Below are 18,647 nucleotides of genomic sequence, written 5' to 3'. Positions count from 1 at the left end.
TTATAATAAAAATAGCAACACACACACACGCAGAGATACACACGCACACACTCACAAAAAGAGAGAGACACGTAGAGATACGTTAAACAGCAAAAACAACAACAAATGACAGCATTATTTCTTTGCCAAACGCTTGCGAAGTGTGGCCAGAGTTTCGATCAACGGCAACGGCATAGCAATAGCATCCGTGAATAATTGCGCCCTCTCTTCTTGGGCCAAAACTAAAATTAAGTGTATTCGCCTATGTAAATGTAAATTGTAAAAATTGTTGCTCATTTTGCATTACTTTTATTTTTATATTTATTTTTGGCCACTTTTCGTTGTGTTCGATTTTTATTTCATTCGCGCTCTGCACACAAGGATTCAGGCAATAAATTCTCAAGACACTTTGAACAGCGCCGACTGCTCCCTGCTGCGCCTCCCCTCCCCTCTTCGTCTTCTATGTATTGGTCTTTTGATCGATAGTTATAGATTAGCGTGATTTATGAGCCGACGCCAGCGTCGCTGCTGTCTGCCGTTGGCTGAGTTGACAAATCCGCACATACACATACACACATCTGTGTCATGTATGTAAATACATTTTTTTTTGAGCGCAATGCAAATCAAGTAGCAAATAATAAAAAAAAAAGAAAACAACAAAAATACAGTAAATTTTCAATTGACATGAGCGTTGAGCTTTGAATGTACACAAACAACATCCGTGTTGACTTGTTTAATTGAGCATGAAATGAAGGGATCTCTGCATGTACCCTGTATTTATAAAATGCCCGAAAGACGGACATTATAGAATTGTGGAACGTGCTTGTAACAATGTCATAATATCTAATTATTAACTAATAGTGGGTATATATTAGTCGAAAACTATCGCCTAGACCAATTGAATCTTTAGAATGTACAGCGGCGGAGCTGTGCTTATGTTAAGATTTAGGCAGTTGACAAGTCTCCCAGTTAGTTAAAGATAAATGTCGATAAAGGCACATTCGGGTTGAAACATGATTAAACCCCATATTCGGATTTGTCACAGATATATGCAATTAAATAGCTCACTCACTGTATATGTATTTGTTCGCACAAAAGTATACACATTTATATCGAAACATGCTTCTAAATATATTATTAAACAATTTTATGACTTTAAATTGTTAATTAAATACTGGCCTAATGCTTGGCATTCGATTTGAGCCAACTTCAACAATAAAGCTAAAAAGACATTTGAACGAATCTCATAATATTTGCTGATAAACACTTTTAAGATATTTTGCCCTCAATTTGCAGCAGCTAGGCATTATGTAAAACATTTTTGGTTGGTGTGGCATAAATAAATCGGTTAATTATAATTAGACAAGAGTCTGTAAAATATTGCGCATCGAACACAAAATTCACGTCTAGATGCTGCATTCTTCTACTCTATGCAATTTCACTAATTAAAAATGCATGATTCAAAAATAACAACAAGACTAACAACGGCAACAGCAACAACAAAAACAACAGCTGCAGAGAATACGTATAGTACGTCTGACAATTGCAAAATACTCGATAATTCTGGGCGAGAGTGCAACCCACTTTCAGCTTGGTTTCTATGCAATATGCGGCTGACTGCCAAGAAGCAACAACAACAACAACTACAACAATGGCAACAGATACAACAACAAAATAGAAATACCAAAACCTAAACAACACAAAAAGTGCAGTCAGTTTTTGTTTTTTTTTTCTCTAGTTTTTTTTTTTTTATAATTTTCACATTGTCGCATGGCTGAGTTTTCCTTTTTTGTTGGTTTTGTCATAAATTAATTAGCTGCGTCACGACTTTGCATTCAACTCCGGTTTGACTCATGCAACCGACGCCTGTCGCTGACTTTCACACAAAACTGCAAACAATTGCAAGCAATGTTAACCAATGGAAGAAAAAAAATAATAATAAATAAAAAAAAAAAAAATAAAAAACAATAAGACCCAGTTAATTAAAGACGCAAAATGCCAGCAACTTATGGCCTTGACTTGCACTCATAAATCTTGAGCACTCGCATAATTCCGAATATTTGCAACTGACGTCCGAGTATTTGTATTTCTAAGCGTTATAATAAAGGCTATTGTTTTTTATATTCTGGCATATTTAATGCCCACTGTGAAATCTGTTGTCTGTATCCAACATAGACTTATGGAGCTCTTTTAAATTTTCAAATGTGTTTGCTTTAAATTTGATAACAGCTCACTCATGCATAAATGCAATTTAAAGTTGTTTATTTTGTCTTATGTTTAGATTTTGAGCTTTTTTAAATTACTTTTTATTTGGTTATGAATATTTAATGCATTATTTTCATTTGAATTTTGCTCACCAGAAGATAGATGTGGAAAAGTAAGGATATCTTCCTCAGCAGAAGATTTAATACCTTTTTTGACATTTGCGTTTTGCAATATGTAAGAATAGTGAAGCTCGTACAAGCTGAGCTTAATGAAATAAGACATATGACACGACAAACCCACAATACCCTCTACAAGAGTATACAAATTAAAATAAAATTACAGCTGCATTTGAACCTCAGGCACCCAAGTCATGAAGGCTGATAACATCACGTGCATGTTTTGCTTCAAAGGCTTGAACGGCCTTTTCCCCCAATACGGGGTTGAATTTTCCCAAACCCCATCTAAGCGCTCACTTTGGTTCCAAAAAGGTAGCATCAGTTTAGCCTTTTTTAATCAAATGAAAGTTAATGCTATTCTTTGCTTATGTTTTGCTCTGCTTATAGAAACATTTGAACAGATTTCTAATTCAACATAGTCTTCTAGTTTTACCCACAAAAGTCCCATTAACATTCTAACTGTGCTATTTAGTTTGCCTAACTATCTCAAAAAACATTTCTCAACAACAACAACAACAACACGAAGAAGAAGACGGCAACTTTGTTTACCTTCCAGCTACAATTACAGAGCCTAATTATTAGCACATTATAATAGCAGAAGCTTTTGTAGGGCCCAGACAAACTTACGACAACTTGAATACAGACAGATTGTCTAATATTCTCGAGCGAGCGCAACATTTTGATAGCCCATTTATCACCCGACCAACTTGTAAAGCATGTGGCCGAGGAGACTTTAATAGCATACAACAAGAAGAAGAGTCAGCGAAATGAGCAACAGCAACAACAAGAATAAGAGTGAAGCGCATTAAAAAGTCTAAAGAATGGACGGTGCTAATTGTGCCACAACAAAAGAAACAAAAAGAGCCAAGAGCCACACACAATTTTGATGTTAGTAGAGCAGCAGCAGCAAGAACAACAAGAAGAAGACGAAATAGTGGCAGCTTAGCACAGACAACAACCAAAACAATGTGTACATATATATATATATATATATAAATATAAATGTATATACATATATATGTGTATATAGTTATAGGTATATAGGTATATGGCAGTCATGCTGAGCGTGCAATTTTCAGCTGCTGCGTTGGTGGAAACTGTTGATTTTTTTCGCCTTAGTATTTTTGTGTTAATGCGACTGCGTTAAAAATTCTTCAAAATAAACAACAACAAAATGCATTGCATGTTACAACAAAAACACAATTGCCAAACCGTGAGAACCATTTATGGGGACCGCGCCAGTCGTTCAAGAAAAATTGCAAGAAAAACTTTGCAACAAAATGTTGGAAAATGCAATGTGACAACTGTTGGCAGCAGGGCGGCAGGTTGGGGTAGGATATATGCAGCAATAACATGCGTGTTCGTGTGTGTGTTGGTTGTTGCCGCTTGTTGCACGAAAAACTACTGCTGTTGCACACATGTGTGCGCAATGCGTTGGTCCTACCCGCATACACCTCTCTGCCCACCCCTCTTGCCCTTTTTTAATAAATCATGCTGCGCATTTGTCGCGTTGCATTGCTGACGTGTGTGTGCTCTGCTGCTGCTGCTGCTGCTGCTCCTGGCACTTGAAATGAAAACAGAAATGTGCAAACTGTACAATTAAATAATTTACAATTTGCCAGGGCACAACAGCAGCAATTACAATTTCTCACAAGTCACAGCAAGTGGCATTTTTAATTTGATTAAATAAAAGTTCGTCTCTTTCAGACCGTGGTCTTAATTAATTGCCACAAACTAAATAACAAGTCGAACTATTTCTGGGATACATTTGAATGCACTTTAGCTATGTTTGCATGATTAATATTGAGATAAATGTTCAGCTAATATTATATATGAAGAGCTATGCATATCACTTAAGTGTTTACTTAATTAAAGCAATAATTTTGAAAGAGTATAAGTCAATAAGCTTGAGTTGATGAAAAAGACAAAATCATATATTAATATTGAGTCCTATAATAAATATTGGGCCCAATTGGATAGTATTCTTAAACTATATCAAATCTAAATAACGCTGGGAAACAAAATGAGATTTATTTTTAAGCCATTGTTAAAGTTGAAGATTTGCTCACAAAACTAGCAGCAAAATATTTAATTAATTATTTAGTTCGATTTAAATAGTTTAGGCCTGAACTTTAAAGGACTTATGAAACACTATGCCTTTTACGGTTTCCATGTAAATATTGAAATACAATTGAAGCTCATATCAACGGGAGGAATCTATGAAGAAGGGGGCAAATCCCATTTACGTGTGAAAGCAATTAATTTAAAGGAAACTGAATGTGTGAATTCATTGAAAATCACAAGAGTAAATATTAGTAAAGAGATTTATTGTAAATCTATATCAAATATTAAGAACATATTAACAATACTTTAAGCAAGTTAGCAGCAAAATATATATATCTATTTAGTTATAATAAAACTGTGTCAGCTTGAACTTATGCAGACTAATTAAACCGCAGCATTTAATACATGTCTCTTACGGTTTGTTATTTAAATATTGAGATACATCTGTCACACAATATTAGGAGTACTTTAAGCAACTCAAAAGCCTAAGGATTTCTTACAAAATCCAGCAATAAAAGGCCTCAATTATAAAAAACTAATTGAACTGCAGCACCTAAGCTTGCCTCTCCTTTGCCTAATGTGTAAGCCTTTTAGTTAATTTGAATAATAATTCATGCATAAAGTTTATGATTCATTCTCCATTTATGAATCTTAGTCTCACTTAATATAAATATTTCAGTCTGCAACAATCTAAAACAAACTTCAATTCCATCTATTCAGCTTGGTCAACCATATGCTTTTAACTTGTTTTAAGCTAAATGCATTACTATTTCAAGGAACTGCTGCCCAATCGATGGCCATACAACATGTCATGCCTTTTGAAAACCCAATTTGCTTAGGTTGTAGCTGGCTAAACCTGATGTGTGTACACACTGGACCACAAAAATGTTCACATTGTTTTGCTGCAGTTCGTGTCCACTTTTGCCATGCATATTTTACAGCACACACACGGGCAACAACAATAACAAAAAATGGTATGCAAAATTTTGAATTCACAACCGCAAAAGTGAATTTTTGCATACAAATCGATTGCAAGTTGGAAGTGCAAAATTTTAGCATTTAATTGCTGGCATGCAAAATGGCCCAACAAGCCAGCCGCCTGTTCTCTGCGGTGTTGTGGCCAAAAGTGATGCATTTTTAGAAAATGTGAACTGTGCGCAAAAACTTGTCCAAAAAGGAATCCCAGCAGTTCGATGCCATGCAATCAGGTGAAAGTGCAAAAATTGTGTGCATTGTATGCGACTATTCAATGATGTCTTTAGCTTCACGCTTGAGCCAAACACAGATTTATGCAAATTGCGTAAGCTTCTAAGCCGCAAGTGGCAATTGATATGCAGGCGAATAAATGTTGGCTTGATGATGGTGCGAGCAGGCAGAGCGGTTGCCGAGGTAATGGCAGCATTTTGACCACGATATTAATGTTGATGAGCGTCCGTCGCTAATGAGCAGCACATCAAACTTAATAGCCAATGGTCTAGGCTGCGTGTGTTCTGGTTTGTAGCTCCTCAATGGAGGGGCCCACATAAATTATAGAGCGCCCGTCAAAATTTGTCTTGAGTGCAGACAGGCATCAGAACGCAATAGACGCATAGACCCATAGACCATAATCATGCTAATAATTATGGCAATTCCTACAGACATTTGTGTCTAATAAATATTTTGGCCATTTAGCTAGCACCATGGGCATAAATATTATACAAGTAGATGCAAAATGGCACACAAAAGCGGCAAAAATCAAGACAAATAACATTTTTACATTGCTTCTGATGGGCGAGCGGAGAGCTCTATCATACTTATATTGCTTTGCCTGTTTCTGCAATTTTGTGACAGATTGGCAAAATGCCCAACAAATTCTTAGATACCTTGCATTGTCCCTCTGTGTATGTGTGTGTGTGGGTGTGTGTGTGTGTGACTATGGGTAGGCATTTTGAAATTGAGATAAACTTTGCGACAAACACCCAAAGTGCTCTGTTTGAAGGTTAACCAAGATACTTGTACTAAATCTCAAACATGCAAAGCTTTAATTGGTTATAAATGTTGTACAGGAAAAGCTAAGCTTACAAACATATATAAATATATCTTTATAAATATAAATATCAAATTAAAAAGCCATGCCCTGTCATAAGATGATTTGCTTATCGGCAAAGAGAATGCATTTCGCCCCACCTAGGCTTCATTTGCAATAATCAACATGCATTTGCATAAACAAAATATTTGTTTAATTGCCAAGCAATTGCAATCCAATTCAGATTGTGTACATTGGATATGTTTACCTTTAATTTATGTGATTATCGAAATTATTACGTAAATATGTAAGCTGTCATTGAGCAGGCTAAAATCATTTTAATTAGGCAAAGATAAATCAAAGTTGCAGTTTAAAGCAACTTCTATTGATATTCAAAAATACATGTCTTTCATTTATTCTAAGAATTCCAATCAAACAGCAGTTTTAATTAAAGCCGTTAATGTCCCATATAGGAAAAAAAAAGAACAGTCAGCAAAACGATTTTGGCAAAACTAAAATCTCCGCACGTTCCCATAGATACACGAGTGTAGCTGACAGCAGCTGTGTAATTAATGTGATTTATTTCTCTCTCTTTTTCTATATATATATATATATATATATTCATTTTTTCTATTACTATTGATCGCTGTGCAAAACTTGTTTAAGTTTCAGTGAGTAGCAAAATTGCTTTAATACTTTTGCTGAATGGCCAATTAGAGTTTGTTGAAGCTGAAGTTTACTCCCACATATATGCTGATATATGCGCACATATAAAGCCCTGTGGCTATGTCATATATTTACAATCAATTAAAACGCGTAAAACGCGTTGCCCGCAAATTTCATTACGAACGGCAATTTCTGCATGTGGCTTGTGCTGTCTGTGGATGGTGGGTGGTTGGGCTGGTGGGTTGGTTTCAGGCCGGGCTTTCGCTCGAGTTTGAATGTGAATCGCTTTCTGTGTCACTTAAATATGCAATAGTAGTTACACACGCACACAGACTGACACACACACACACATATACACACACATGGTATAATATCACTTAATATTTAATCGAATTTGCACATCGCCGCCAATGTTACTCACAACAAATAGAAACCGAAATAAAGTGTAAACCACATGTAAATTGACTATTTTAATGTCAGACTTGGAAAATACCCTGCACGAAATTGCATTCAATAGTAGTTTATTTTTATATGCGTTAAACTTATTTTGTAAGCCTTTGAAGTCTTCGGCTTGCCAAAGATATTCCTATTTTTTTATTTCTAGTTGCATTCAAATTTAAGTTGTGATTGAATATGCATAGGAATACGAGAGATAATATTATTTATTTGATATAATATATGAATAAATACTTAATTATGTCGATATATTTAAAATGTTCATGAAATACTTACAAGTCATTTGTTTTCGGTATACTTACAGGAAGTTGGTAGTATTATTGGTAAAAAGGGTGAAATTGTCAACAGATTTCGCGAAGAGGTGAGTAAATACAAATGCTAAAACTAAAATTTATATACTTACATATACCCTTCAATTCTTTACAGTCTGGTGCCAAAATTAACATTTCGGACGGTTCATGCCCGGAACGCATTGTAACGGTATCTGGCACAACAAACGCAATCTTCTCGGCATTTACGCTTATTACAAAGAAATTTGAAGAGGTATGTGTGCGCTAGTCAAATTGAAATTAATGCGCGTGGCAAGTAGATTGCATAAGACAATAGTTGATACAAAACACACACACGAGCAGCGCATGCGGCAAGAGAAAGTCTTGGTTCGAGAATATCACAGTGCTTGTAGTGTTTATTGTATCCAATTGTTGAAATTAGCTCACGCTTCACATTACTAACTTGAAACCCGTTTCAGTGGTGCTCGCAGTTCAATGATGTTGGCAAAGTTGGTAAAACTCAAATACCCATTCGATTGATTGTGCCCGCCAGTCAATGTGGATCGTTAATTGGTAAGCACATAAGCCAAATATATATATATATATAAACAAATGGGAACTCATTAACCTGCTCTCTTATCCATCAACAATTCCATTTTGCGGCACTCAGGCAAGAGCGGCTCAAAGATAAAGGAAATACGCCAAACCACGGGCTGCTCCATACAGGTGGCCAGCGAAATGTTGCCAAACTCCACGGAGCGTGCTGTTACTTTGAGCGGCAGCGCTGAGCAGATCACCCAATGCATCTATCAGATATGTCTTGTCATGTTGGAGGTAAGAGCTATGCTGTCTAATAACAGATTTAAATGAACTGACTTGTGGCGCCATCTATGTTTAAATAGCTGTAGTAACTTGTATATTCTTGATGATTGAAGGAAATATATTGGAATTGTTTTCATTTTCATTTAAAAGTTCTTGAAAGCCTGAAAAGTTCAGTTAATTTATAAAATAAAAACATCTACTCTATATTAATAATTGTTTTAACTAATGATCTTTCTTTTTGCACTCACAGTCCCCGCCGCGCGGTGCTACCATACCATATCGACCAAAGCCGCAAGTAACTGGCCCAGTTATCTTGGCCAATGGACAGGCCTTCACCATACAGGGCAACTATGCGGTGCCCACACAAGAGGTATGTGCACAGTGCCCAAAAAGTATTTTTGCTTAGGTTAAGCCGTGTTGGTAGACGTAAACGAAATATCAAATATAACGCCGCATTCTATAGCTAGTTACTGCCGCTGAATCTTTCTATGTCTATATCTATATATTTTTTAATATATATATTTTAACGGATCCTCAGTACATTTTAATCCAATTCCATTATTTTATTGCCATTTTTCATAAGCTAAATAACATGTTTTTCTGTTGTCTATACTATATTATATTCCCATTTGATTTTGGCTATAACTATGTTTGGTTTATCTCTATGCGCGTCTAGAATCCACAACTTCTCATAACTCAATTGATAAATTAACTTTTTTGAGTTTCATGTAATCTCTTTATATGCCTATCTATGTGTATAAAACGAAACAAGAGTTTTTAGTTTGTTTATCCACTCTACAATTAACTCTCCAATATTTGAAATGCTCGTTTAGAAAACCCACTTATTATTTGCACCTCTCTTTCTCTTTTCTTATCTTATCTTTTCTATATTTGTAATCCACAACCTTTTCTTGAACACCCCTTTGAGCCTTGGCAGCTGTCTAGAGCCAAAACCGACTTGTTACCCACTTTTTGCCCTCTTGAAATGCCCCAAATAACCTTCAGTTGGGTTCAGATCGCATTGTATCTAACTGTTGGTGTTCTTTGTCCAGTTATCACCCAGTCGATTACCATTTCTTTGCGATCATAAGCATATAAGTCTTGTATTGTTGAACCCAGCCATAAAGAATATCTCAACTTTTCAAAAGTCCACTGGTGGCCCTCCCAAATATCAAAGAACTAATGTTAATCATTTACAGCAACTAAAAAAAAAAAAAAAATTAAAAAATTGACTGATAAATATATTTATAATATTTTACATTTGTTTTTTGTTTTTTAGTTTCTTTTGCACTCTCTTCTCTCAGGTTAATAACTTGAAAATGAGAGTGTGCGCTCTCTCGATTTCGTCAGGTGCGTCGTATCCAATTTGTTTGGGGGCGACCGCACTTTTGGGATCTTGTCTTTTAGGGTTCTACATTGCGCGGCTGCTCACCGTGTAACCGAGTGAGTTTGTGCGGGGGCTTCACTTGTCTGACAACTACATAAAAAGTGTTCTCTCAACTCTCTGTTGTAATCGAAACGAGGGCTCGCGTGCAGCGTGTGGAGAAGTATGTTCAAACTACACTAGCTCTATAATATAATCCAAAAATAATATATATACCTCATAAACAACACACAACAAACTACCAAAAACCAACTTAAACTCCTTTTGAGTGTCAAACGAAAAAAAAATAATAAAATAAACTAAAAGTATTTCAACTGAGCATTAAAAACAACCCACAAAAAAAAACTTTCTCTATTTATCCCACGTTTTTTGGTATATCTATATACTTAATACTCTTAATTTTGTGTAGTGAATACTTACAACAGACTTTAAAATGTTTAGTTCATTTGCCAAACAACAAACCCATTTACGAACAATTAAAATCAAGTACACAATTCACCACAGCAACAACAAAAAGAACAACAATAAGAAAACTAATACGTCAGCAAACAAAAATATCAGCAGAAATGCTGATACTTTAGATGAGTTATAAATGCATATTGTGTATTCGTATATTATCCAACATTTGTCATAAAACAACAACAAAAACAACTACTACAACAAATATATAAATGCAATTAGCAACTGCAACAACATACTATTCAAATATCGTCCTGCCCGAGCCCTCACATCACTCAACTCTACTCTGTCCGTTTATAATCGCATATACTTAATGCATAAGAATTTAAGTATAAATATATATATATATATATATTTGTTATAATCCCAGCCCAATATTCAATTTAGTGCTCTGTACAAGAACAAGTACAACAAAAACAGCCACAACAACTTGATATTCAATCCTTTAAGCCCTCGCCAGCCATTGCTCCAAACAATAGTTTAAAACTAAACAAAAAGTTTTTGTTGTCACATCAAATTCAATTAATGTCCGCAAACAAAAACAATAATTCAAAATATCTGTACCATCAACTGCGCTCTCTCAACAAAACGCTCTATATATATACAATATATATATCATTGTCTCTTTTCCCGTCCCTGGTTATTGTCGGTGTTGGTTTTTAGCTTAATGCGGCGTGTAGTGTTGAATGAGTAAACCCAGTCAATTGTCGCTATCCACCAGTTGCAAGTTGTCACTTAGGTACAATTATAACTAAATGTTGCACCAGTTTGGTACACTTGTACCAAATGCATAGCGAAGTCTCGGTACCGATTGATTGGTACACTTCAAGTAAGCTCGGTAAATTTTGCGAACCGTGTGCTGTGTTTAAAACAATTTTTTGAGTATCTCATAATATTTAAAGCTACAAGAAAAGGTATATTTGTACACAATTGACAACTTTCTGTGGCTTTGCGCTAATTTGATTGACCTTTTCTCATCAAGTACTCTTAGACTCCATCCACGGTTTGCGCACCCATTGAACCCCAATTGACCTGGAACCAGTATCCAGAACCGAATCGTTTGCCTTTCCTTTGTTAGTTTGTTCTCTTAGTTGTTAAGCATTTGTTTTTGAGAAAATACAAACTCTTTATATCATATATTAATATTCACGATCAGCCTCGTTTACCCCAAAACTTAGCACACTTTTTTTTTGTCTCTCGCTTCCTTCAAAAAGCTTTGAAAGCCCCAACGAACCGTGAACTATGCAAGTTTCCAATTAAAAATAATATAGTGAAATATATTTCATAAGCTTTTCAATTATATGCAAAAATATATTAGCTCAAAATTTATTTTTCGTAAATCATTTTTGTTCTTCTACTTTTTTCTTCTTTGAAAACTTTTGCAAAACAAATACATCATAAATACCCACCAAACACTAAATTAAATAAATACCAAATATACAAAAAAAAAAAAAAAAAAATACCATTAGACCTGTCCAGTATTTCCACTTGCTTTGGCTACCGGTGGTCTACATGCTGGTATTTCAGGCTTAGCGGATCCTTTGTTAAAGGGGGCACATTTACCAGGAGCGGTACCAGCACACCACCATCACCTACAGCAAATGCCCGATGTGAGTTTTGATTGATCCGAAAATAAAATTAAAATTACCGAAACTAGCTTAAAACCTCAACAACAAAAAAAAAAAAAAAGAAACCTAAAATCAAATCGGTCAAAAAAATAAATAAATGTCCAGCCCGAGAGCCGAGACAGCATTTGATTCTTTTTGGCATGTGTTGCTGTATTTCAAATTGTACCCCCTAGCTCCTCTAGCTGTACATCATTTCCCCCCAGCCTTTGTGAACCCCATTGACAGCGACCCTGTTCGTAAAGCCCCCTCCTTATACAGTTGTATTTGTGCATTGCTGTTTGTTGTTACTCGTGTATCTTGTGTTCCCCCCAGCCCTGTAGTTGTTTTCCCCAGTTACCCCCCACACCCTGCATATCGTCTGTGTTTTGTAGTTTTGTGTTCTTGTAGTTACCTTTACTACCTCTGCCATTTCTTTTACGATCCCAGCGTTGCAACTGTGGTCAGGCCACATTTCAATAACATTAACGTTGTGTGTCCCCATGCCCTTTCCATGCTCCACTCTTCCCCAACTGCAACTGTTGGACCACAAAGTTGTTGGATTTCGTTCATGCTTTTTCAGTTTTTAGTTTTGTTTTAAGTTGGGCCACCACGCTTAAAATCCGGCAACTCGGGGGACCCAGAGCGAACCCATCAAATGCATTTTTATGGCTCAAGAGTTGCAATATAATTTGTGAATTGTTTTAGCCATGCTGCTGTGTGCTGTGGCCCCAAGATATGTTTATTTAATATGCCAAACGCTACTTTCTATGACGAGTTTTGTGACCCTTTAACAGCCCGCCCATCCAACCTGCGCCCGCCCTCTCTTCGTATTGAGTTGCAAGTTCATTCCATTTGTAAGAGAAGTGCACAGCAAACTATATTTTCATACAGTGCATGTTTATTTGTTTCTGCATTAGATAAATATTTGATTTAAAAAAAAAAACACCACACATATGTATAGTCATTTGTATATGCCAAATATATGACATATATATGTGCATGTTCATGGACACCACACACAGAAATACACATCAACATTCCATTTCAATATTTTATGATTTTTCTTACTCTCTTCTTTTTTTTGTCGCGATATTTTTCCCCTAATTCCATTCGTGTGTTGCATTTTATATAGATGTATCTGTGCAACATGCATTCATTATTTGCAAATCTTGCATTCGATTTGATTAATTTATAAAGCGTGCTGCCTTGATGTTGTGTCTGCCTTCCAAAACCCCGTTTCCCCAACATATACTTATTTATGTATTTGTTGTACATAATGCATATAGTTGCAGCTGTACAGGATGTGCTCTGCGTGCGTGTGTGTGTGTGTGTTTGTGTGTGTGTGTGTGTTATTTGCTGTAGGTGTTGCGGATGCAAAACTTTGAATATCTATGCATATGTAAGTCCTTGAACAAATCGTACAAATATGGTTTGTGGGCTGCAGTTTTGAATGCATTTGCTGGTAACTGATTTGAATAGAACTGTGTTGGCGTTTCAAAGAACAGCAAGGAATTCAAAAGTCTGCTTAATTTCATCTAAGAAAATAATGACATGCAGGCAGATTGTTTACATTAATAGATGTACATATGTGCCACAGACTGGCTGAAGAATACTACGTACATCACTTCTGAGGACCATGAAAGATGATTAGATCTGCAGATCAGAGCTAAAGCTAGCTGAAGTTTACATTCTTACAGTTTTTATAGTAATTACTATTTAAGAAATCTTAATTTCTTATATTACTGACCCAGTGATGGGTATTTCAAAATGTAGTTATTATATTTATTTAAAACTTTCGTAACCGGCGAAAACTGTAATTTCTATATATATCCTATACTGTAATTAAATGTTTATCGCCCTAAGCGTCAACGCTGATCCTGTGAATACTCCAATGTTATAGTATTAATTGTAATTTCATACTTAATGTATTTGATCTCTGTCTGTGTAGCTCTAAAATATCCCATATTCAAATATAAATCCAACTCGTTATTGTGTAGTAGTACATATGAAACAAGTATAGAAAATACACAACAAGTACATTAGCAAAAGCCCCAGAATACTTTCAAGTACTTGCCAAAACCGAGACCAACAAAATACTACAAAACACACACACCAAGACACACACACACACAGAGACAAATGCTTATTCAAATGTTTCTTCTAACCTGTACAAAATGTTAATAATGTTTGTCTGATATGTAAGCAAAATTGTTATTGTTTTGGCTTTGCTCTTATTGCATTTGCTTTTGCTTTAATTCACACTAATTTCAAGTCCTTGTGTTCTATTGTTTCTATTATTTTGAGTTTTTTAATTTTTCATATTTCTCTTGTATATTTTGTATGGGTTTTCTATGTTCGTCCGTTTTTTAAAACCTGTACGCGCGTTGTGTTGTGATACCCGTTCCATACGAAAAGATAATATCTAACCACATATTTATATGTACAAAAACCGATCCAAACATGAAAGTTTCTAATCAAGTAATATGTGCCCATGTACTACCTCTCTCAAGAACATAATCATAATAACAACTAATATAACTAATGTGAATAAAGTTTGTAATGTCGAGTTGCCTTTCCAACAGGTTGCCAAGAATCCATTAGCCAGTTTGGCTGCCTTGGGCCTGGCCGGCATGACGCCAGCTAGCACTGGCGGTATAAATCACACAGGTAAGTCCCATCAATTCGGTGGTATTACGCAGAGTGCTTCTCGTTTGCATGTATGCATTTGTGTTATGTACTAAAAATCGATGGTTTTGCTTTTTACAGCTCTGGCTGCCTTGGCTGGTTCGCAGCTGCGTACGGCCAATGCGAATCGGGCACAGCAACAGCAGCACGAGATGACAGTTTCAAATGATTTGATTGGCTGCATCATTGGCAAGGGCGGTACCAAAATTGCTGAAATACGTCAGATCTCCGGCGCCATGATACGCATCTCAAATTGCGAGGAGCGCGAGGGCGGCAATACCGATCGCACCATCACCATAAGCGGTAATCCAGATTCGGTGGCATTGGCCCAATACTTAATCAATATGAGGTGAGTCGCTCTGCACTTTAAACTATTTAATAAATATATAAATATATATGTATGTGTGTGTGTGTGTGTGTGTGTATGTGTGTGTATTTGTTGTCTAAATGCATTTTGTCGAATTGATTTGCAAATTGACAAAGTCAGAAAATAAGGTCTAAGGAGGTCGTCGGTCGTATCGGTCGTCTCGGTCTCTCAGTATTTTTTTTTAAGTCATACTTGTTTATGTAGAGTCTGGGGCAGAGCGTTCAAAACTCTTGTAATCTTAAGCTTAAACTCAAACTCTACACTAGTGTATTATAAGTCGTAAGCCCGCATTCAGCACCTAACTGCTTTTTTCATATGTAGTTCCAAAATGTACTGAAATGTAACGCACAATTTCATGCATAGACAAAACTTAAAACAATTCAGCACCAGAAAACTCTAAACTCTAGCATAACATACATTTCTTTATAAACCTTTAATTCTATATATAAATATATATAACCTAGCATCTAGTATACCAATGTATATATGTGTATATATACACAAAAAGTCTCAGCTCAGCAGTCAAGTTGGAGGAGGAGGAGGAGGAGCAGGAGCAAAATGGACAGCATCAACTAAAACTACGTCACGCGTCGCACTCTCGCACACACAAGCAAACTAAAACTGGAACTGAAACTGAAACTGAAACAATTGGTACTTCAAAAAAGAAACTGCAGTTCAACCTATCCACAGAAATTAAAAAAAAAAAACCAAAAAAAAAAAAACAACAAAAACCAAATAAAAACTATGCTCCTCTCTCCCCAAACCCGCAACAAACTAAACTTAACCAAAAATCCCACCAAATTAAAGCTCAATCCTAAAAAACTTTTAAATACTGTTTCGGTCAAGTCCAACAACTAGAAAAATAACCACGTTTTCTACTCCTACCATCCAAAAATAAAAAAAAACAAATTTGAACGCCGCTCCCACCATCAACAAACCAAACATAGCGCCCAAAAGTTCTCCTCAGGACTTTGCTATATTTCCGTTTACTCCGTACCGTTCCTCCACACAAAAACCTCCTTAACCTTTTTTGCATAACAAAACACTAAAGCAATTAAAAAAAAAAAATAAAATTAAAGAACTGACCAACTCAATTCCACAAAATCACCAAAAATAAAATGTTTTGAAAAATACCTGAAAAAAAAAAACAACAATATCCCATAAGTTCCTTTCTCTTTCTTTCTGTCTCTATCTATCTCTCTGTGTACCTCATCCACAGCGTTGAACTGCAGAAGGCCAATCTTCAGGATCAGGCAGCACAAAATGGCACTGCTGCACTGGCAGCAGCTGTTGGCGGTGTTGCTGCTGCTGGTGCCACAACAACGGCAGCAGCCGCGGCAGCAGCAGCAGCAGCGGCAGCTGCAGTTGCTGGCGGTGTTAATGGCAACAGCTGTTTAACGGCGTCGCTCGCGGGCAGTGCCAACAACAGCTCCAGTAGCAACAACAGCAGCAGCTCGGTCAGCAGCAATGGCAGCAGCAACGGCGCCTCCAACTATGCTACAAATGGCAGCCAAAACAACAACAGCAGCAGCAATAATAACAACAACAACAACAACAACAACAACAATAGCAACAGCAGCAACAACAACGGAGCTAGCAACGCCGCAGCTCTGGGCATAAATTCTACGGCAGCAGCGGCTGCTGCTTTGGGCGGCGGTCCACTGGCGTCGGCCCTGCAACTGCTGACCAAACCGGGCGCCCTCACGGCCCTATCAAATCTGAGCGCCTTGGATCTGCTTAGCCTGACATCGTTGGGCAACAATGGCAGCAACAGTGGCACGCCCGGCGGACCGCCGGTACAGACCACGGGCGTTAACCGTGCCAAGGGTCACTACGCGACCTCGCGCTTCAGGCAGCATCAGACCGAGGCCGGCGTCGAGTCGGAGAAGGCGCGCAACAAGTTTAATCCCTACTAGGGGTAGGCCATATAAATACAACTAGCAGTAGAAAAACCAGCCCAGTCAGACGAACAATCTTGGCAGCCCAAAAGTAATACCCAAATATTCAAAGAAAATACCCCAGAAAAATGCGATCATCATTTGCCTATAGTCGAGTTAGTTTTAGCTTTTTCTAGTTCTTAACAAGTTTATAGCGTAGCGACAGCTTAAGAGTTTACGATTCTTAAAGAATTTTTTGCTCTAGGAAAACGATTTAATTGAAAAAAGAAAACAAAAATCTTAAAGTGTAAAATTTGTAAAACTATTTAAAAATTTAAAGACAATTTTTATAAACTAGTTGATGGCCCAATCGCTACAGTATCCAAATTAGTTTGTAGTTCAGGCCTATGTCTTTCAATGCCGCATATATCTATTAATGTTTTTTGAAAACAATTATTCTATAAGACTGTCACATACGGCAGTTATTTACACACATATATATACATATATAACGATCAAGCACTTGAACAAAATCGTGTATCGAATATTGCAGAGGAAGAGGAATAACAATGATTATAAGAAGTGAAAAATCATGAACCTAGCCCAAGTATTGTAATCAAAAACTTTGACCAAGTGAAATGCAGCATAAGGACCCTTCTTCTAATAGGTGTTATAGTCTTTTGCCCTAATCCCTTTTTATATAGTTACATAAACTAAATCAACTATCGTACATTATAGAATTTGCCAAATTTTAGCGCAACCCGAGACAGAGAAGAAAAACCTGAAAGTATAGTTTGTGAATCGCTTACTATCGAAATTCGATAACAGGTAGCAGTATACATATACATAAATATATATATATATATTTAGCACATATAATATTAGCATCCCCTTCTCACACATTTATTGTAAAATATATAGATGCCATCTATGACCCTATCACACTCCCCCTTTAAACATTCTCCAATATATCTCTACGAGCAAATATTCATATTTTCTCTAAATAGCAACTAAGCACTAATTGTATTTTACGCTCTAGCCCCTAAGTATAAAGCCCCTTCTCAGCCATGTGTCGAGAACGCAAAAGGAAACTTCTTAAAGAAGTTGAACGAGAAATTAAAACAAAAATTAAATCTACAAATTCCAATGCATTGTGCTCAAAAGAATTCGGCACAACGACTTTTATGGACCAATTCGCTCTAATTGACGCAATCCACGCAAGTGAGCGTACAAAAGCTTAAGAAAAAAAACTACAAAATTTTTAAAGAAACACACTTAAAAGAAGCCAACTGAAGGCAGCGAGAGAAACATTTGTACTCGTAAATGTTGTTAAGCGTAAAGTTTATAGAGAAACGGGAAACGTTATTATGTATTGGACTTGAAGTCTTCAAATTGTTTTTAAGTCATATTCGGATTAGTTGTAATTTGGTATTTTCTAAATTATTGTATTGTATTTATTATACGATCGTATATTTGTTATTATTATTATTATTATATTAATATTATTTTGTATTGTATAATCAAGCAAATAAAACCAAAACATTTTTAAATTGGTGAAAAATGATTGTTGAAATGAAAAAAAGAAAAAAGTATTTGGAAATTGAAATTTCTCTACCCTTTTACACA

At 36.2% G+C, this 18,647-nt stretch overlaps 1 protein-coding gene across 9 annotated transcripts in view; it reads left to right on the top strand.

The window, feature by feature from the left end:
* Positions 1–18,647, top strand: part of mub (poly(rC)-binding protein mub) — a 94,581-nt gene that overhangs the window by 74,622 nt on the left and 1,312 nt on the right. For 4 of the 9 annotated variants that reach the window (XM_070208500.1, XM_032435047.2, XM_070208499.1 and 1 more), the window contains 9 exons: positions 7,856–7,912; positions 7,978–8,094; positions 8,300–8,393; positions 8,491–8,654; positions 8,893–9,012; positions 11,955–12,095; positions 14,675–14,759; positions 14,859–15,126; positions 16,364–18,465. In XM_070208500.1, coding sequence (XP_070064601.1) covers positions 7,856–7,912; positions 7,978–8,094; positions 8,300–8,393; positions 8,491–8,654; positions 8,893–9,012; positions 11,955–12,095; positions 14,675–14,759; positions 14,859–15,126; positions 16,364–17,060 — 1,743 coding nt within the window. In that variant the 3' untranslated portion in view covers positions 17,061–18,465. Of the gene's footprint in view, positions 1–7,855; positions 7,913–7,977; positions 8,095–8,299; positions 8,394–8,490; positions 8,655–8,892; positions 9,013–11,954; positions 12,096–14,674; positions 14,760–14,858; positions 15,127–16,363; positions 18,466–18,647 lie in introns of those variants that run through there. The other 5 variants (XM_070208501.1, XM_070208503.1, XM_070208502.1 and 2 more) reach the window with 5 other exon arrangements.

This window comes from Drosophila virilis, chromosome 3, assembly GCF_030788295.1.
Source record: "Drosophila virilis strain 15010-1051.87 chromosome 3, Dvir_AGI_RSII-ME, whole genome shotgun sequence".
In the NCBI taxonomy this organism is placed as follows: domain Eukaryota; kingdom Metazoa; phylum Arthropoda; class Insecta; order Diptera; family Drosophilidae; genus Drosophila; species Drosophila virilis.
This window is presented reverse-complemented; position numbering and strand designations above follow the sequence as displayed.